Source organism: Bombina bombina, chromosome 2, assembly GCF_027579735.1.
Source record: "Bombina bombina isolate aBomBom1 chromosome 2, aBomBom1.pri, whole genome shotgun sequence".
Lineage (NCBI taxonomy): Eukaryota > Metazoa > Chordata > Amphibia > Anura > Bombinatoridae > Bombina > Bombina bombina.
The window spans coordinates 719,532,914-719,555,704 of record NC_069500.1 but is presented as its reverse complement, the minus strand read 5'-3'; the positions used below and the strand labels follow the sequence as shown (position 1 = coordinate 719,555,704).

General features: G+C 38.2%; 1 protein-coding gene across 3 annotated transcripts in view; it reads right to left on the bottom strand.

The window, feature by feature from the left end:
* Positions 1–16,149: 16,149 nt before the first annotated feature.
* Positions 16,150–22,791, bottom strand: part of RNF38 (ring finger protein 38) — a 415,090-nt gene continuing 408,448 nt past the window's right edge. For all 3 annotated transcript variants that reach the window (XM_053702728.1, XM_053702729.1, XM_053702730.1), the window contains one exon: positions 16,150–21,516. In XM_053702728.1, the coding sequence (XP_053558703.1) occupies positions 21,454–21,516 (63 nt within the window). In that variant the 3' untranslated portion in view covers positions 16,150–21,453. The remainder of the gene's footprint in view (positions 21,517–22,791) is intronic.

Below are 22,791 nucleotides of genomic sequence, written 5' to 3'. Positions count from 1 at the left end.
AACGCACCCAGGAAAGGCATCCCTCTTCTCTGGTTTTGATGACTGATTTGATAGAAGGAATCTGCCCTTGGGTGGGAAAGACTTGAACCCAATTCTGTAACCCTGAGCAATGACCTCCAGGACTCAAGGATCCTGCACATCCCTGAACCAAGCTTCTGAGAAGAGCGAAAGTCTGTCCGCTATCTGATCCATAGACGGATTGGGGGCGACCCCTTCATGCTGATTTAGTCTCAGTGGGCTTCTTGATCTGCTTGGACTTATTCCAGGACTGAGCCGGCTTCCAAGTTTTAGGTTGAACGAAAATTATTAGGTTGTCCCTTAGATATGTTCTTTTAATCTTGCGGTAGGAAGGCACCCTTGCACCCTGTAATCATGGAAATAATGGAGTCCAGGCCTGGACCAAACAAAATCTTACCCTTGAACGAAAGGGAGAGGAGTCTGGACTTGGAAGTCAAGTCTGCAGACCAGGAATTTTGCCACGGAGCCCGGCAGGCCTGAATGGAAAACCCAACAGTTTTAGCATTTAAACGAATAGTTTGCATATTTGCATCACAAATAAAAGAATTAGCGACCCTTAAGGCCTTAATTCTATCAAGAATATAGAGGGGACCTTCCACATCGATCAATTCCGATAATGAGTCGCACGAGTAAGTAGCCGCTCCCACAACCGTGGCAACTGCTGCCGCTGGTTGAAATAAATATCCCGAATGTTGAAACATCTTAACAGAGTTTCCATCTTTTTGATCCAGTAGTGAGTTTTGCAAGCGTGGAGACAGCGCCATCCACCTTAGGAACGGAACCCCACAACTCCAATTGAGAGTCCAGGATCGGGAACCATTTCTTAAAGGCAAAAGAAGGGGTGAAGGAAGAACCAATGCTCTCCCATTGGTTCTTAATGTTTGCCATCTTTACAGGAACATCGAAAGTCTGAGGAACAACCCTGTCTTCGTAAACTCTATCCAGTTTAGGAATTAAAGGTTCTTCAGTCAGTTTGGCCTCTGGAACCTCTAAGGTAGCCAGAACTTCCTTTAAAAGAAAGCGCAATTGCTCCATTCTAAATAAAAAATCTGGTTCCTCAGCAATCAGAGGCTTGGAGGCAGCCGATTCGGACTCAGAAAGTTCACACTCTGAAAAGCACTTCATCATCCGATAACCGTCTATCAGCTATAGCCAATAGATGATGACCCCTAGGAAGTATAGCAATATTTGACCTTGCGCTTGGTAGGGCGAGGTAAAGCACTAATGGCTGCTTGTAACTGCGCAGTGAAGTCTGGAGGTAAAAGGCCTCCTCCAGATGGAGGATCAGGCGTGCTATGGGAAACTGCATGTGTATTAGGAGATGAAAGCAGGGTGCACACCTAACGGGACAGGGACCCCTCAGAGGTGGAAGGCTCAGTGGTATTAAACATTTTAACCTTTTTTGACATAATCACTTTTTCTAGGCATGTCAAACATAATTTAGAGGGTGGGTATACCTCTGCCTCCTCACAATATTAACAAACATTAGACTTGGGTATAGAGGGAGTACCTTCTAAAATGTCAGAGTCCTCCATAGCTATGGGCTATGTCCTAATATAACAATAACAAACTTTATATAAAATATAAAATTGACACCTTTATACCCCCAATGGCTGGGGCACTCACCACTTCCTATGACCCAGACACAGAGTAAACCACTTCACTCCGATAACCAGCACGGTCAGAGAGTAGGAAGTGAAACTACGACCACACCCTGTCATATGGAGCGCAACCTAGGACTGCTTCCGCTAAGGAAAAGCGTGCCAAGCTTGTAAAGCTGCGCAGTTTTAAAGTCAAAGTAACCTGTATGTTCCAACCTCAGCCTATGAGCCTCAGAAAATCATCTCACACAACGCAGTATAAATCAAATAATTTTTTTATGAGATTAATCACCACTATTCAATAATCCCCCCTCAGGAGATATTAACCCTTGATTCTATACAGATAAAAAGGAGCCACACTGTGACCCTGTCTTCTAGTGTTACCATATGTATAAAAAATGAAACGATCATACCGGAATCTATGCTGTGGAACAGAAACAGTCTCTCAAGTGTGACAGTCTTGTAGCATCGCTCCTGACATGGACTTGAGTGATGAAAGCCGGCAGAGAAACTCGTCAACACTGATTTTTTTTTATCACCTATTTGATTTATGAATTAGTATACATTTGTGTTTTTTGTACTTAATCTTTTACCTTCATAATTCCAACTTTCATTTGAAGATCCACTTTATTTGAATATTCCGCTGACTTTTTAAAAACTTTTATAGAAGTGCAAGTGAGTGAGCGCTAAAAGCTGAATAGGCTGGAACCACTGTTTCTAATGGGTAATAGTTAACAAAGTTATGCAAGCATTTATTAAAACAATATATTAAAACAATATATTAAAAACAACAGAGCATATGTAACTAAAAATATGATCAGTAAAATCTACATGGATCCATGGAAATACAACAAATACTAAGTCTAAAAGCTATATTGAGTCTACGAGCAGTGGTGACGTATGAATATGATAAATGATAATCTAATTACAATAAATATCGATATAGTAACATATAAAGATCAAAATAACATAATTTATGTAAGAACTTACCTGATAAATTCATTTCTTTCATATTAGCAAGAGTCCATGAGCTAGTGACGTATGGGATATACATTCCTACCAGGAGGGGCAAAGTTTCCCAAACCTCAAAATGCCTATAAATACACCCCTCACCACACCCACAATTCAGTTTAACGAATAGCCAAGAAGTGGGGTGATAAAAAAGTGCGAAAGCATATAAAATAAAGAATTGGAATAATTGTGCTTTATACAAAATCATAACCACCACAAAAAAAGGGCGGGCCTCATGGACTCTTGCTAATATGAAAGAAATGAATTTATCAGGTAAGTTCTTACATAAATTATGTTTTCTTTCATGTAATTAGCAAGAGTCCATGAGCTAGTGACGTATGGGATAATGACTACCCAAGAAGTGGATCTTTCCACACAAGAGTCACTAGAGAGGGAGGGATAAAATAAAGACAGCCAATTCCTGCTGAAAATAATCCACACCCAAAATAAAGTTTAACGAAAAACATAAGCAGAAGATTCAAACTGAAACCGCTGCCTGAAGTACTTTTCTACCAAAAACTGCTTCAGAAGAAGAAAATACATCAAAATGGTAGAATTTAGTAAAAGTATGCAAAGAGGACCAAGTTGCTGCTTTGCAGATCTGGTCAACCGAAGCTTCATTCCTAAACGCCCAGGAAGTAGAAACTGACCTAGTAGAATGAGCTGTAATTCTCTGAGGCGGAGTTTTACCCGACTCAACATAGGCAAGATGAATTAAAGATTTCAACCAAGATGCCAAAGAAATGGCAGAAGCTTTCTGGCCTTTTCTAGAACCGGAAAAGATAACAAATAGACTAGAAGTCTTACGAAAAGATTTCGTAGCTTCAACATAATATTTCAAAGCTCTAACAACATCCAAAGAATGCAACGATTTCTCCTTAGAATTCTTAGGATTAGGACATAATGAAGGAACCACAATTTCTCTACTAATGTTGTTGGAATTCACAACTTTAGGTAAAAATTCAAAAGAAGTTCGCAACACCGCCTTATCCTGATGAAAAATCAGAAAAGGAGACTCACAAGAAAGAGCAGATAATTCAGAAACTCTTCTGGCAGAAGAGATGGCCAAAAGGAACAAAACTTTCCAAGAAAGTAATTTAATGTCCAATGAATGCATAGGTTCAAACGGATGAGCTTGAAGAGCTCCCAGAACCAAATTCAAACTCCAAGGAGGAGAAATTGACTTAATGACAGGTTTTATACGAACCAAAGCTTGTACAAAACAATGAATATCAGGAAGAATAGCAATCTTTCTGTGAAAAAGAACAGAAAGAGCAGAGATTTGTCCTTTCAAAGAACTTGCGGACAAACCCTTATCTAAACCATCCTGAAGGAACTGTAAAATTCTCGGTATTCTAAAAGAATGCCAGGAAAAATGATGAGAAAGACACCAAGAAATATAAGTCTTCCAGACTCTATAATATATCTCTCGAGATACAGATTTACGAGCCTGTAACATAGTATTAATCACAGAGTCAGAGAAACCTCTTTGACCAAGAATCAAGCGTTCAATCTCCATACCTTTAAATTTAAGGATTTCAGATCCTGATGGAAAAAAGGACCTTGTCACAGAAGGTCTGGTCTTAACGGAAGAGTCCACGGTTGGCAAGAGGCCATCCGGACAAGATCCGCATACCAAAACCTGTGAGGCCATGCCGGAGCTACCAGCAGAACAAACGAGCATTCCTTCAGAATCTTGGAGATTACTCTTGGAAGAAGAACTAGAGGCGGAAAGATATAGGCAGGATGATACTTCCAAGGAAGTGATAATGCATCCACTGCCTCCGCCTGAGGATCCCGGGATCTGGACAGATACCTGGGAAGTTTCTTGTTTAGATGGGACGCCATCAGATCTATTTCTGGAAGTTCCCACATTTGAACAATCTGAAGAAATACATCTGGGTGAAGAGACCATTCGCCCGGATGCAACGTTTGGCGACTGAGATAATCCGCTTCCCAATTGTCTATACCTGGGATATGAACCGCAGAGATTAGACAGGAGCTGGATTCCGCCCAAACCAAAATTCGAGATACTTCTTTCATAGCCAGAGGACTGTGAGTCCCTCCTTGATGATTGATGTATGCCACAGTTGTGACATTGTCGGTCTGAAAACAAATGAACGATTCTCTCTTCAGAAGAGGCCAAAACTGAAGAGCTCTGAAAATTGCACGGAGTTCCAAAATATTGATCGGTAATCTCACCTCCTGAGATTCCCAAACTCCTTGTGCCGTCAGAGATCCCCACACAGCTCCCCAACCTGTGAGACTTGCATCTGTTGAAATTACAGTCCAGGTCGGAAGCACAAAAGAAGCCCCCTGAATTAAACGATGGTGATCTGTCCACCATGTTAGAGAATGTCGAACAATCGGTTTTAAAGATATTAATTGAGATATCTTCGTGTAATCCTTGCACCATTGCTTCAGCATACAGAGCTGAAGAGGTCGCATGTGAAAATGAGCAAAGGGGATCGCGTCCGATGCAGCAGTCATAAGACCTAGAATTTCCATGCATAAGGCTACCGAAGGGAATGATTGTGACTGAAGGTTTCGACAAGCTGTAATCAACTTTAGACGTCTCTTGTCTGTTAAAGACAGAGTCATGGACACTGAATCCATCTGGAAACCCAGAAAGGTTACCCTTGTCTGAGGAATCAAAGAACTTTTTGGTAAATTGATCCTCCAACCATGATCTTGAAGAAACAACACAAGTCGATTCGTATGAGATTCTGCTAAATGTAAAGACTGAGCAAGTACCAAGATATCGTCCAAATAAGGAAATACCACAATACCCTGTTCTCTGATTACAGACAGCAGGGCACCGAGAACCTTTGTAAAAATTCTTGGAGCTGTAGCTAGGCCAAACGGCAGAGCCACAAACTGGTAATGCTTGTCCAGAAACGAGAATCTCAGGAACTGATAATGATCTGGATGAATCGGAATATGCAGATATGCATCCTGTAAATCTATTGTGGACATATAATTCCCTTGCTGAACAAAAGGTAAGATAGTCCTTACAGTTACCATCTTGAACGTTGGTATCCTTACATAACGATTCAATATTTTTAGATCCAGAACTGGTCTGAAAGAATTCTCCTTCTTTGGTACAATGAAGAGATTTGAATAAAACCCCATCCCCTGTTCCGGAACTGGAACTGGCATAATTACTCCAGTCAACTCTAGATCTGAAACACATTTCAGAAATGCTTGAGCTTTTACTGGATTTACTGGGACACGGGAAAGAAAAAATCTCTTTGCAGGAGGTCTCAACTTGAAACAAATTCTGTACCCTTCTGAAACAATGCTCTGAATCCAAAGATTGTGAACAGAATTGATCCAAATTTCCTTGAAAAAACGTAACCTGCCCCCTACCAGCTGAGCTGGAATGAGGGCCGCACCTTCATGTGGACTTAGAAGCAGGCTTTGCCTTTCTAGCTGGCTTGGATTTATTCCAGACTGGAGATGGTCTCCAAACTGAAACTGCTCCTGAGGATGAAGGATCAGGCTTTTGTTCTTTGTTGAAACGAAAGGAACGAAAACGATTATTAGCCCTGTTTTTACCTTTAGATTTTTTATCCTGTGGTAAAAAAGTTCCTTTCCCACCAGTAACAGTTGAAATAATGGAATCCAACTGAGAACCAAATAATTTGTTACTCTGGAAAGAAATGGAAAGTAAAGTTGATTTAGAAGCCATATCAGCATTCCAAGTTTTAAGCCATAAAGCTCTTCTAGCTAAAATAGCTAGAGACATAAACCTGACATCAACTCTGATAATATCAAAAATGGCATCACAGATAAAATTATTAGCATGTTGAAGAAGAATAATAATATCATGAGAATCACGATGTGTTACTTGTTGCGCTAAAGTTTCCAACCAAAAAGTTGAAGCTGCAGCAACATCAGCCAAAGATATAGCAGGTCTAAGAAGATTACCTGAACACAGATAAGCTTTTCTTAGAAAGGACTCAATTTTCCTATCTAGAGGATCCTTAAACGAAGTACCATCTGACGTAGGAATAGTAGTACGTTTAGCAAGGGTAGAAATAGCCCCATCAACTTTAGGGATCTTGTCCCAAAATTCTAATCTGTCAGACGGCACAGGATATAATTGCTTAAAACGTTTAGAAGGAGTAAATGAATTACCCAAATTATCCCATTCTTTGGAAATTACTGCAGAAATAGCATCAGGGACAGGAAAAACTTCTGGAATAACTACAGGAGTTTTAAAAACCTTATTTAAACGTTTAGATTTAGTATCAAGAGGACCAGAATCCTCTATTTCTAAAGCAATTAGGACTTCTTTAAGTAAAGAACGAATAAATTCCATTTTAAATAAATATGAAGATTTATCAGCATCAACCTCTGAGACAGAATCCTCTGAACCAGAGGAATCATCAGAATCAGAATGATGATGTTCAGTTAAAAATTCATCTGTAGGGAGAGAAGTTTTAAAAGATTTTTTACGTTTACTAGAAGGAGAAATAACAGACATAGCCTTCTTTATGGATTCAGAAACGAAATCTCTTATATTATCAGGAACATTCTGCACCTTAGATGTTGAAGGAACTGCAACAGGCAATGGTACTTTACTAAAGGAAATATTATCTGCTTTAACAAGTTTGTCATGACAATCAATACAAACAACAGCTGGAGGAATAGCTACCAAAAGTTTACAGCAGATACACTTAGCTTTGGTAGATTCAGCACTTGACAGCGATTTTCCTGTAGTATCTTCTGACTCAGATGCAACGTGAGACATCTTGCAATATGTAAGAGAAAAAACAACATATATATATATAAAGCAAAATTGATCAAATTCCTTAAATGACAGTTTCAGGAATGGGAAAAAATGCCAAAGAACAAGCTTCTAGCAACCAGAAGCAATAAAAAATGAGACTTAAATAATGTGGAGACAAAAGTGACGCCCATATTTTTTCGCGCCAAATAAGACGCCCACATTATTTGGCGCCTAAATGCTTTTTGGCGCCAAAAATGACGCCACATCCGGAACGCCGACATTTTTGGCGCAAAATAACGTCAAAAAATGACGCAACTTCCGGCGACACGTATGACGCCGGAAACGGAAATAGAAATTTTGCGCCAAAAAAGTCCGCGCCAAGAATGACGCAATAAAAAGAAGCATTTTCAGCCCCCGCGAGCCTAACAGCCCACAGGGAAAAAGTCAAATTTTAAGGTAAGAAAAAATGTTAAATTAAAATGCATTATCCCAAATATGAAACTGACTGTCTGAAAATAAGGAAAGTTGAACATTCTGAGTCAAGGCAAATAAATGTTTGAATACATATATTTAGAACTTTATAAACAAAGTGCCCAACCATAGCTAGGAGTGTCACAGAAAATAAGACTTACTTACACCAGGACACTCATCTACATATAGTAGATAGCCAAACCAGTACTGAAACGAGAATCAGTAGAGGTAATGGTATATATAAGAGTATATCGTCGATCTGAAAAGGGAGGTAAGAGATGAATCTCTACGACCGATAACAGAGAACCTATGAAATAGACCCTGTAGAAGGAGATCACTGCATTCAAATAGGCAATACTCTCCTCACATCCCTCTGACATTCACTGCACGCTGAGAGGAAAACCGGGCCCCAACTTGCTGCGGAGCGCATATCAAAGTAGAATCTAGCACAAACTTACTTCACCACCTCCATCGGAGGCAAAGTTTGTAAAACTGAATTGTGGGTGTGGTGAGGGGTGTATTTATAGGCATTTTGAGGTTTGGGAAACTTTGCCCCTCCTGGTAGGAATGTATATCCCATACGTCACTAGCTCATGGACTCTTGCTAATTACATGAAAGAAATAAAAATATGTGTGGATATGTGTGGAAACAACACACGTTAGTGTGTGTAGGATAACTAATGTGTCCAAAAATGAAATCTAATTAAAGCGAATGCAAAGATCAAAAAGTCCAGAAAAAAAAATGTGAATATAAAATTCAAAACAAGTCCATATATAATATAAAAAAAAGTCCATGTACAAAATAAAAAAACAGTAGATCAACGTGTGTCTTCAATGTGGCAAATAAGTGAATCACCGTTCAAATTAAAAGAACAAATCAAAAAATGCAAAAATCCAAATATTATATTCCTGTCTTCACACTCCAAAATGTGCTAATCCGTGAAACAGTGTATAAAGTGACTGATTGGTGATGTCTTTGAAAATAGTAGATGTGATGTCCCAAAATGTGCAAAAAATAGTATACTTGAAAAAATTTCAAAAAAAAGAACCTGTAATTAAACAAATAACAGTAATATAATATATTACTGTTATTTGTTTAATTACAGGTACATTTTTTTAACATTTTATATTTGAAAATAGTAGATGTGATGTCCCAAAATGTGCAAAAAACATAATTTATGCTTACCTGATAAATTCCTTTCTTCTGTTGTGTGATCAGTCCACGGGTCATCATTACTTCTGGGATATAACTCCTCCCCAACAGGAAATGCAAGAGGATTCACCCAGCAGAGCTGCATATAGCTCCTCCCCTCTACGTCACTCCCAGTCATTCGACCAAGAATCAACGAGAAAGGAGAAACCAAGGGTGAAGTGGTGACTGGAGTATAATTTAAAAAATATCTACCTGCCTTAAAAAACAGGGCGGGCCGTGGACTGATCACACAACAGAAGAAAGGAATTTATCAGGTAAGCATAAATTATGTTTTCTTCTGTTATGTGTGATCAGTCCACGGGTCATCATTACTTCTGGGATACCAATACCAAAGCAAAAGTATACGGATGACGGGAGGGATAGGCAGGCTCTTTATACAGAAGGAACCACTGCCTGAAGAACCTTTCTCCCAAAAATAGCCTCCGAGGAAGCAAAAGTGTCAAATTTGTAAAATTTGGAAAAAGTATGAAGCGAAGACCAAGTTGCAGCCTTGCAAATCTGTTCAACAGAGGCCTCATTCTTAAAAGCCCAAGTGGAAGCCACAGCTCTAGTAGAATGAGCTGTAATTCTCTCAGGAGGCTGCTGTCCAGCAGTCTCGTAGGCTAAACGAATTATGCTACGAAGCCAGAAGGAGAGAGAGGTAGCCGAAGCCTTATGACCTCTCCTCTGACCAGAGTACACGACAAACAGGGAAGACGTTTGTCGAAAATCCTTAGTTGCCTGTAAGTAGAACTTGAGGGCACGAACTACATCCAGATTGTGTAGAAGACGTTCCTTCTTTGAAGAAGGATTCGGACACAGGGAAGGAACCACGATCTCTTGATTGATGTTCCTGTTAGTGACTACCTTAGGTAAGAACCCAGGTTTAGTACGCAGAACTACCTTATCTGAATGAAAAATCAAATAAGGAGAATCACAATGTAAAGCTGATAATTCAGAGACTCTCCGAGCCGAAGAAATAGCCATTAAAAATAACACCTTCCAAGATAACAACTTTATATCAATGGAATGAAGGGGTTCAAACGGAACTCCTTGTAGAACGTTAAGAACAAGGTTTAAACTCCATGGCGGAGCAACAGTTTTAAACACAGGCTTGATTCTAGCTAAAGCCTGACAAAAGGCCTGGACGTCTGGATTTTCTGACAGACGTCTGTGCAACAAGATGGACAGAGCTGAGATCTGTCCCTTTAATGAACTAGCCGATAAACCCTTTTCTAAACCTTCTTGTAGAAAGGACAATATCCTAGGAATCCTAACCTTACTCCAGGAGTAACCTTTGGATTCGCACCAGTATAGGTATTTACGCCATATCTTATGGTAAATCCTTCTGGTAACAGGCTTCCTGGCCTGTATCAGGGTATCAATAACCGACTCAGAAAAACCACGTTTTGATAAAATCAAGCGTTCAATTTCCAAGCAGTCAGCTTCAGAGAAGTTAGATTTTGATGTTTGAATGGACCCTGTATCAGAAGGTCCTGTCTTAGAGGTAGAGACCAAGGCGGACAGGATGACATGTCCACTAGATCTGCATACCAAGTCCTGCGTGGCCATGCAGGCGCTATTAGAATCACTGATGCTCTCTCCTGTTTGATTTTGGCAATCAATCGAGGAAGCAGCGGGAAGGGTGGAAACACATAAGCCATCCCGAAGTTCCAAGGTGCTGTCAAAGCATCTATCAGAACCGCTCCCGGATCCCTGGATCTGGACCCGTAGCGAGGAAGTTTGGCGTTCTGGCGAGACGCCATGAGATCTATCTCTGGTCTGCCCCAACGTCGAAGTATTTGGGCAAAGACCTCCGGATGAAGTTCCCACTCCCCCGGATGAAAAGTCTGGCGACTCAAGAAATCCGCCTCCCAGTTCTCCACTCCCGGGATGTGGATTGCTGACAGGTGGCAAGAGTGAGACTCTGCCCAGCGAATTATCTTTGATACTTCCATCATTGCTAGGGAGCTTCTTGTCCCTCCTTGATGGTTGATGTAAGCTACAGTCGTGATGTTGTCCGACTGAAACCTGATGAACCCCCGAGTTTTTAACTGGGGCCAAGCCAGAAGGGCATTGAGAACTGCTCTCAATTCCAGAATGTTTATTGGTAGGAGACTTTCCTCCTGATTCCATTGTCCCTGAGCCTTCAGAGAATTCCAGACAGCGCCCCAACCTAGTAGGCTGGCGTCTGTTGTTACAATTGTCCAGTCCGGCCTGCTGAATGGCATCCCCCTGGACAGATGTGGCCGAGAAAGCCACCATAGAAGAGAGTTTCTGGTCTCTTGATCCAGATTCAGAGTAGGGGACAAGTCTGAGTAATCCCCATTCCACTGACTCAGCATGCACAATTGCAGCGGTCTGAGATGTAGACGTGCAAAGGGTACTATGTCCATTGCTGCTACCATTAAGCCGATCACCTCCATGCATTGAGCTACTGACGGGAGTTGAATGGAATGAAGGACACGGCATGCATTTAGAAGCTTTGTTAATCTGTCTTCTGTCAGATAAATCTTCATTTCTACAGAATCTATAAGAGTCCCCAAGAATGGAACTCTTGTGAGAGGAAAGAGAGAACTCTTCTTTTCGTTCACTTTCCATCCATGCGACCTTAGAAATGCCAGAACTAACTCTGTATGAGACTTGGCAGTTTGAAAGCTTGAAGCTTGTATCAGAATGTCGTCTAGGTACGGAGCTACCGAAATTCCTCGCGGTCTTAGTACCGCCAGAAGGGCACCCAGAACCTTTGTGAAGATTCTTGGAGCCGTAGCCAATCCGAATGGAAGAGCTACAAACTGGTAATGCCTGTCTAAGAAGGCAAACCTTAGATACCGGTAATGATCTTTGTGAATCGGTATGTGAAGGTAAGCATCCTTTAAATCCACTGTGGTCATGTACTGATCCTTTTGGATCATGGGTAAGATTGTCCGAATAGTTTCCATTTTGAACGATGGAACTCTTAGGAATTTGTTTAGGATCTTTAAATCCAAGATTGGCCTGAAAGTTCCCTCTTTTTTGGGAACCACAAACAGGTTTGAGTAGAACCCTTGTCCTTGTTCCGACCGCGGAACCGGATGGATCACTCCCATTAATAACAGATCTTGTACACAGCGTAGAAACGCTTCTTTCTTTATCTGGTTTGTTGATAACCTTGACAGATGAAATCTCCCTCTTGGGGGAGAGAATTTGAAGTCTAGAAGGTATCCCTGAGATATGATCTCTAGCGCCCAGGGATCCTGAACATCTCTTGCCCAAGCCTGGGCGAAGAGAGAGAGTCTGCCCCCCACTAGATCCGGTCCCGGATCGGGGGCCCTCGATTCATGCTGTCTTAGGGGCAGCAGCAGGTTTCCTGGCCTGCTTGCCCTTGTTCCAGGACTGGTTAGGTTTCCAGCCTTGTCTGTAACGAGCAACGGCTCCTTCCTGTTTTGGTGCAGTGGAAGTTGGTGCTGCTCCTGCTTTGAAATTCCGAAAGGGACGAAAATTAGACTGTCTAGCCTTAGCTTTGGCTTTGTCTTGAGGCAGGGCGTGGCCCTTACCTCCTGTAATGTCAGCGATAATCTCTTTCAAACCGGGCCCAAATAAAGTTTGCCCTTTGAAAGGTATATTAAGTAATTTGGACTTAGAAGTTACATCAGCTGACCAGGATTTTAGCCACAGTGCCCTACGTGCCTGAATGGCGAATCCTGAGTTCTTAGCCGTAAGTTTGGTTAAATGTACTACGGCCTCCGAAATGAATGAATTAGCTAGTTTAAGGACTCTAAGCCTGTCCGTAATGTCGTCCAGCGTAGCTGAATTAAGGTTCTCTTCCAGAGACTCCATCCAAAATGCTGCCGCAGCCGTAATCGGCGCGATGCATGCAAGGGGTTGCAATATAAAACCTTGTTGAACAAACATTTTCTTAAGGTAACCCTCTAATTTTTTATCCATTGGATCTGAAAAAGCACAGCTATCCTCCACCGGGATAGTGGTACGCTTAGCTAAGGTAGAAACTGCTCCCTCCACCTTAGGGACCGTTTGCCATAAGTCCCGTGTGGTGGCGTCTATTGGAAACATCTTTCTAAATATTGGAGGGGGTGAGAACGGCACACCGGGTCTATCCCACTCCTTAGTAACAATTTCAGTTAGTCTCTTAGGTATAGGAAAAACGTCAGTACTCGCCGGTACCGCAAAGTATTTATCCAACCTACACAATTTCTCTGGTATTGCAACAGTGTTACAATCATTAAGAGCCGCTAAAACCTCCCCTAGTAATACACGGAGGTTCTCCAATTTAAATTTAAAATTTGAAATATCTGAATCCAATCTGTTTGGATCAGAACCGTCACCCACAGAATGAAGCTCTCCGTCCTCATGCTCTGCAAGCTGTGACGCAGTATCAGACATGGCTCTAGTATTATCAGCGCACTCTGTTCTCACCCCAGAGTGATCACGCTTGCCCCTTAGTTCTGGTAATTTAGCCAAAACTTCAGTCATAACAGTAGCCATATCTTGTAATGTTATCTGTAATGGCCGCCCAGATGTACTAGGCGTCACAATATCATGCACCTCCCGGGCGGGAGATGCAGGTACTGACACGTGAGGCGAGTTAGTCGGCATAACTCTCCCCTCGCTGATTGGTGAAATTTGTTCAATTTGTACAGATTGGCTTTTATTTAAAGTAGCATCAATACAGTTAGTACATAAATTTCTATTGGGCTCCACCTTGGCATTGGAACAAATGACACAGGTATCTTCCTCTGAATCAGACATGTTTAACACACTAGCAAATAAACTTGCAACTTGGTTACAATCTTATTTAACAAAAACGTACTGTGCCTCAAGAAGCACTAAACGATTAAATGACAGTTGAAATAATGAACTGAAAAACTGTTATAGCATCAATCCTTGAAAACAACACAACTTTTAGCAAAGGTTTGTTCCCATTAGTAAAGTAACAATAATTAAATTTGAAACGTAAAAATTACAGAGCAACGTTTCTAATCACAGTCAATATATATAAGTCTCACAGCTCTGCTGAGAGAATCTACCTCCCTTCAAAGAAGTTTGAAGACCCCTGAGTTCTGTTAGAGATGAACCGGATCATGCAGGAAATACAAGAGTAACTGACTGGAAATTTTTGATGCGTAGCAAAGAGCGCCAAAAACGGCCCCTCCCCCTCACACACAGCAGTGAGAGAGAAACGAAACTGTCACAATTAAAACAAGCAACTGCCAAGTGGAAAAATAATGCCCAAACATTTATTCACTCAGTACCTCAGAAAATGCAAACGATTCTACATTCCAGCAAAAACGTTTAACATAATAAATACCTATTAAAAGGTTTAATGTACTTTTTACAGAATAATTCCAGTGAAGTACCATCCCCAGAATACTGAAGTGTAGTATACATACATGTCATTATAACGGTATGGCAGGATTTTCTCATCAATTCCATTCAGAAATAAAAAACTGCTACATACCTCAATGCAGATTCATCTGCCCGCTGTCCCCTGATCTGAAGCTTTTACCTCCCTCAGATGGCCGAGAAACAGCAATATGATCTTAACTACTCCGGTTAAAATCATAGTAAAAACTCTGGTAGATTCTTCTTCAAACTCTGCCAGAGAGGCAATAACACGCTCCGGTGCTATTGTAAAATAACAAACTTTTGATTGAAGTTATAAAAACTAAGTATAATCACCATAGTCCTCTCACACATCCTATCTAGTCGTTGGGTGCAAGAGAATGACTGGGAGTGACGTAGAGGGGAGGAGCTATATGCAGCTCTGCTGGGTGAATCCTCTTGCATTTCCTGTTGGGGAGGAGTTATATCCCAGAAGTAATGATGACCCGTGGACTGATCACACATAACAGAAGAAAAATAGTATACTTGAAAAAAATGTCAAAGACATCACCAATCAGTCACTTTATACACTGTTTCACGGATTAGCACATTTTGGAGTGTGAAGACAGGAATATAATATTTGGATTTTTGCATTTTTTTATTTGTTCTTTTAATTTGAACGGTGATACGCTTATTTGCCACATTGAAGACACACGTTGATCTACTGTTTGATTTTGTACATGGACTTTTTTTTATATTATATATGGACTTGTTTTGAATTTTATATTCACATTTTTTTCCTGGACTTTTTGATCTTTGCATTCACTTTAATTGGATTTCATTTTTGGACACAGTTATCCTACACACACTAACGTGTGTTTCCACACATATTTTTATATTTTGATCTTTATATGTTACTATATCGATATTTATTGTAATTAGATTATCGTTTATCATATTCATACGTCACCACTGCTCGTAGACTCAATATAGCTTTTAGACTTACTATTTGTTGTATTTCCATGGATAAATGTAGATTTTACTGATCATATTTTTAGTTACATATGCTCTGTTTTTAATATATTGTTTTAATATATTGTTTTAATAAATGCTTGCATAACTTTGTTAACTATTACCCATTAGAAACAGTGGCCACAGCCTATTCAGCTTTTAGCGCTCACTCACACTTCTATATCTGACACTCTGCTGTCCACTAGGGGACATCTGTTAGTGAGCTATAGGCACTTCCGCAGCGCTCGGTCTACTACTCCTTTTTAAAAACTTTTAGTCAAGTCAAATTGCACATTCATGCACATTATATTGGGCTAGTAAAAGCAAGTGATGTTAACCTAATCTCACAAGCCATAAAAGGAAAACATGATCTCCAAAATATGTAAGGCACCATATGAGTCATAAATAGATTCAGAACTAGAAGCTTCAAAAACAAATGATATTAACATTTACTAGGAATACATTCTGCTATTCCACAGAACTTCCACTGCAATTGAGTGTATTTGTGTGTAAGTCTCGATATATCTTAAAATAACAAACCTCAATAGCTGTTCAAAACTCCGAGAGTCAACTGTGCTTTCAAATGTTTAAAGAACGTTTCTGTGCTTCAGTTTTTTTTTTGTAAAATGAGAACAGTTTATGAATAATGGCGTTTTAGTTTGTATTCCTTTGATCAGAATTTTTTTAGCTAATAGTTTCAGTGGAGTTTCAAAGTAAATCTAAAAATAACTATGAAGCTGTGGAATTAATAAGGTCTTAAGCAAATGGACAGAGAAAATGACAACAGATACAAGTGTACATCATACATTTATTACTGAACAACCCTCAACTCCAAAATTGGGCAAAGGAATAATTGTTTTGGGGGGGGGGGGATAAAAATTAAAAGGGGGAGGGAATCATTGCACTACTTAATAAAGCATTACTAGTAACTCTCATAAAAAAATTTACAAATTTTGTTAAAAATTTATCAAGCCTTCAAATGATTTGGTTACAGATATATATATTTATATATATTTATATAATATACATTTAAAACTACATGTCATGTTAAATGATACCATAGAGTATGAATTCAAGAAAACTCAAGAAAAACAAATATGACTCCAATAAAATTCATTCACTTTCATTGGCAAATCTTAAAAACACATAAATAGCAAAATGAGGTAACTGTAAATGTACCAAGGGGAAGGGGAAATAGACAAAACACACAAGAAGCTCCTTCCAGTAAGGCCTAAAGAAAACTGTGAACATTTCTGAAGGGAAATATTGTATAACCGAGGCAAAATGGGGAGGGCGGCAGCAAAGTAGGCCTAAATAACCACTGTTTGAAAAAAATACACACACAAGCCCTGGATAAAACAAAAAACACAACATTGCAAGTTTTAAATAAGCCAAGATTAAACAACTCTTTTAGAGGACAAGGAGGACAATTAGTATCTGTAAAGATTCTTAAATCAGGGTAGGCACTACTTCAGACTAGGGCAAGAGGCATCAATACTTATTATGGCAGTAAATGCTGAGAAAAGTCCTCCTGTTCCTTTTTTACTTCTTGGCCTTCAGATTGGGGAAAGTCTATTAATTTCAGCTGGCTCAGAGCACATGCATGTGTGCTTTTCATATACATATATCATTTTTTTCTTTTTGTACACTAAACACAGGAAGCAACTTAGCACATCAGCAAATCTTGTGCAAAAACAATCCAGAAGTACCAGCCTCCAGAGTGCAACAAGAATATATATAAATTTTTTTTTAATGTATTCATCATTTAATAATTGGGAAAATTGTATTGTGCCAAAAAAAGGGAACATATTACCTTAAGTGTGCCCTAGATATTACATTTGCATTTAGCTCAATCTGATAAAAAGGGTGATGCTTGCATGCTTCAATAAAGTGAATATTGAGTGAAGTAGTAGTGAATATATATATATATATATATATATATATATATACACACATATATATACATATATATACATATATATATATATATATATATATACATACATATACACACACACACACATATATATATATATATATATATATATATATACACACACATATATATATATATATATATATATATACATACACACACAGGTAATTTTGTAGATATATCTCTAACATAAGAGGAGTGTGATATGGAACTTCTTTTGCAATTACATGATCGCATTCATTTAAATAATGACATTAACCAGTGGCTGATTAGATTAAGCAAAGTGATTTCAAATTATGCTGAACATGACATACCAATTAGTCCACTCTTGTTTCAAAACATCTGTTTTTGGCAGGGCAATGTATTAAAACAATAAAAAGCGGGGAAAAAATACATAAACCATTCAGCAAATATGAGTGAATGGAGGCAATAGTTTCTGAATAGTAAAGGCAAATTGTGCTTTTGTTTTTAGTCCATTGAACCAAAAAATTAGAAAATGTTGCACAGGAAGGGCAAGCAGCATGGAGAAACAGAATAACACTGTTTGAAAAACAGAGAGCAGCAAATATTCAACACAGCGCTAAAACACCATCTAGGACAGGTGGCAGCAAAATAGAGGGGTACTGCTTTGTGCTGCTTGTGCTATTGCAACCAAAAACCTACACAACTAGATCAGTGAGTAGAAATACAAAAAGGAAAAGAAAAAAAAGTGCATTTTGTGTTACATTTTAAGTAAACATAGCTTAAATCCATAACAAATGATAAGAAATGAAAGATGTTAACGGACATATGTAACTTAAGACACTTTTCTGGTTTGTTACTCCTTGGGATCCAATAAATCTATTCAGCTAGTATTTTTTTTATCTAGTAGATCTCAGATTTTAGTCAAGGCTACTTTTGTACAGACACAGCTACTCAAATAGGGAAAAAAAATTTTTACTTTGTTTTAAACTGGAAGACATTTGTATTGCACATTACAAAAAATTACCCGATTTATCCTGCTTTAAGTATTTAATTGCAAATCACTGTAATTAAATAGCCACTGAAAGGGCAAACAAAGACCATGATTAAGATACTATTTTTTTTTTTTTAAATACTAAAGCTCTTCCAGTAATATCTTCCAGGACAGAAAAGGTTGCTTTTTTTAGATATAAAATTCACAGTGGAGAGTGATTATTAAAATCCCAACAATCTAAATTGACTTTGCTTATGCTGCACAGTGCACAAAGCCAGGCTGTTAACCTCAGTTAAAGATCATCATAATAGTAAAATAATGCTCCAGTGTCTATATATTTATATAGGTCTAACACAAAGATTTTCTACTTGGCTAGGTGGATAGAATATAGATTAATCATGAGCCCATTTATTTTAATAATTAAAAAAAGACCACCAAATATTATAGATTTAAATAGGAATATGAACCTTAATGTGTTTATGGTTATCACTGGGGGTGGGGGAGAGACTGACGTGAAAATTCTGATGGTTTATAAATGGCTATTAAACCAAAACACATTTAAATATAACAAAATGTCACCTATTTTAAATAGGATTACAAAGATTAAGAAGGGGTGGGTTATTTTAAAAGCATTAATTTTAGTGAAAAATCACAATTTTGGTGACCTGAAGTCAAAGGATATCACATGATCAGGTACTGCCAACTCAAGTGGAGAATACTCCTGGCACACAATCTACCGATATACTGGCAGGTTGTTTTGATAATAAGAGTTATCATTGAATGGATGTCTTAATACACATTTATGCAAAAATGCTTGTAATCAAATTTGAAATGCACTGACTTTAACGTTCTGCTTGACCCTTGTAAACCGTGCAATATAAAGCTGTTCCGCTATATTTGTGCTCTGGTCTCATTTCCTGAATTACATAGTTTTAAAATAAGAAGGGACACAACTGTCACTACCTGTACATCAACACGCTGCCCAACATAAGCACCATGAATCTTAGACCAAAAAGAATACTGTAAAACTGACTACATATGTTTCTTAATGAAAGACATGAACCCCAAAAGTTCTCTTTAATGATTCAGATAGAGCATATACATTTAAACAACGTTCCAATTTACTTCTGATATCTAATTTGCTTCATTCTCTTGATATCATTTGTTGAAAAGCACATCTAGATAGGTTTAGGAGCTTGGGGCTAGATGCTGATTGGTGGCTGAACTTGTATGCCCATTTTCATTGGCTTACAAATGAGTTCAGCTATTGCCAAGGAGTGCAATGCTGCTTCTTCAATAAAGGATACAGAGAGAATGAAGCAAAAACAACAGAAGCAAATTGGAAAGATATTTCAAAACGTATAATCTATCTGAATCATGAAATACATTTTTGTGTTTCATGTCCTTTTAAGGTTACTGATCTACGGGCTATGGCATGCCATTTATTTTACCCTAGTATGAATGTATAATGTATTTGTACTGAAAACTGTAGTGTTTCTCCTGCTTCTTCCCACAGCAAAGTTAGCTTTTAGATCAATCTTGTTTGCAATCAAATCAGTAACAACTTGACTGTTCATCTGAAGCTCCTTTTGCTACCTAAAAGCCTAAACAGGCAAGTTGTAACAAATGTTTGTAAACAAGATTGATATAGATATATATATATATATATATATATATAGATATAGATATAGATATATATATATATATATCAATTAATGCAAATAGCATTTTACGAAGAAAATTCAATTGATGTCTTACATATTAAAGTTAAACTATGACATCACTATAGGCAAAGAAGCCATCTCAAGCCTTTGCCCGCACAAACATACAAAAAGACATCCTTTCAAATTATAAAAATCGTACAGTATTATCAATTCAATTAATTTGATGGTGTCTTACTGCCCAACTGTAACCAGTTTGGAAAATGTTGTAATAAAATAAGTAATTCAGAATTAGAAAATCACTCAAAACACACATTCATAAACATTTATGTATCTGTGTGCACAGAATAAAATAATTGTAGGAATAATGGAAGGACCCATTTTCTGAATGATTAAATTGGACAAGGATCTATATAGACATGTGCTCAAACAAATTATGAATATACCATGGTTTACAGCATTTGGCTTGGTCCTGCACTGGGTTAGAGTTAAAGAGCAACACACAAATATCTGTATATGCACAGATATTTGTAACAAACCAAATGCCACAAACCAAGGCTATACGCAGGATTCTTTTCAGCAATAATTCACGAGTAACACAATTTTGAATATATCTAGATCTATAAATTGATATAACGGGAAAAAACAAACAAAAAAACACTGTAAACTACATTCATTGATTGTGCTAATAGATGCCCAATGAGGACATTAAAAGAGTTATAAAGTTAACCGATAAAGAAAAATGCACTTTTTTCTTTTTCCCATAGTGGCACTAGTGTGCAGAAAAGTATGTGATATAAAGTCATTAAATCAGCATTTTTAAAGTACCAGTATTAATGTTAGGAACAGGGTATTCATAATAATAATAATAAAAAAAAGCCTATAAATTGCTACACCCTTCACATTCACTGTGCAACTGCAAACAAGAAAAGAAACCAGTGTACAGTACTAGTACTGTTTAAATAACAAGATACATTGCAGCATAATACTACATACATTCTCATTTCATGCTGCTATATCAATTCCCAAACATCCACACGTGTCCAACACAAACGCACAAAGCCACCGACACGCGCATACATCCCATCCACTCACAGTATTTGAAGGCTCTACAATAAAAAAAAAGGTAGGTTGCTAAATTGTTTGGAGCTACCATTGTTTTGTTTCTTTTTTCCATTAAATATAAAATAACATGCTAAAAGATCACGTCCACGGTAATCTTGCAGCAATACACTCGGAATGATCACACGAAAACCAGGGAATGTTAGTGCACACACAAAATTAAGCTAAGGACTATAAAATATAATAATCTTTGGAGTCCCAATCACACTGTTAGTATAACAATCTCATAATTGTGAAGACTAATTAGAAGCTTTATAAATGATTAAATCACACAGTGCAAAGAGAGGTCCATTGACCCTTTTGTGTAAAGAGTAGGCTGGAAGCCACAAGTTCAATGGATAGTTGGTGTTTGTGCATATAAAAATACACACACGCGTGACTAGGAAAACCCAAAGCTAGATTTGTGCTCTGAGACTGGTCACTCTGAATCCCGATGTACTTCTGAAGCATCTGCTCGACAAATTGGGCATGTACGATTTGCCTGAAAAACAGAGCAAAACAAGGTTCTGAACAACTGTAAAATAAACGGCAAGGGACAAATAATTACATTTACGCTAAATTATCCCACACTATTGAAGGCACAGCAAATTAAACTAATTCTGCATAGTTCCAAAATGTATTTTATTGATTTATTTTGTTTACACATTTACTACTATATGGCATTAAAGGGGATTAACTATTGAAGTATATTTATAGGTAAGAACTTCGATAATGGTGAAATAACTGGATTTTGCAAATGCTTTTGATTCATTGTCACATGGGAGATTACTGTACAAAATTAAAAGACTTGGAATGGCTGATCATATTGGCACATAGTTAAAGGGGCATTATACACCAAAATTATTATAGGCTATTTAAATAAAGCATTGGGTGCAGATAAAACTTGAAATTGACATGCATTACCTACTTTGCAGCTAACTCTCCTAAAAATGGGATAAACCATGCAGGGTGTTTGACTGAATATGTATACCCAAGTACTATATTCTACTCACCAAGCTATATTTTTATCTTCACTCTCTAACTGGGAGCCAAACTTCTCACACACATTTCAGTGAAATATGATAATTTACTAATAAAATAGTTTCTCAGCAGACCTCATATAAAACTTAATGCAGGATTAGTGAGCCAGGCATGTCAGTGATGTACTGCTGCAGGCAGTTAGGGAGTGAAGAGATAAATATAGCTTGGTGATTAGAGTATAGTACTTGGGTATACATATTCAGTGAAACACCCTGCATGGTTTATTCCATTTTTAGGAGAGTTAGCTGCAAAATAGGTAATGAATGTCAATTGCACGTTTTATCTACACCTAATGCTTTATTTAAATAGCCTATAATAATTTTGTTGTATAAATGCCCCTTTAAACTTTTTGAAAGACAAGGAACAAAGTTGTACTATAGGGATCATACTCAAAACATTAGTATCTTAAGATTGTAAACAATTGCATAGTGTTTTTTTCTACAATTAAAAGAAGGGGTTATCCTCATAAAAACAGAATTTATGTTTACCTGATAAATTACTTTCTCCAACGGTGTGTCCGGTCCACGGCGTCATCCTTACTTGTGGGATATTCTCTTCCCCAACAGGAAATGGCAAAGAGCCCAGCAAAGCTGGTCACATGATCCCTCCTAGGCTCCGCCTTCCCCAGTCATTCGACCGACGTAAAGGAGGAATATTTGCATAGGAGAAACCATATGATACCGTGGTGACTGTAGTTAAAGAAAATAAATTATCAGACCTGATTAAAAAACCAGGG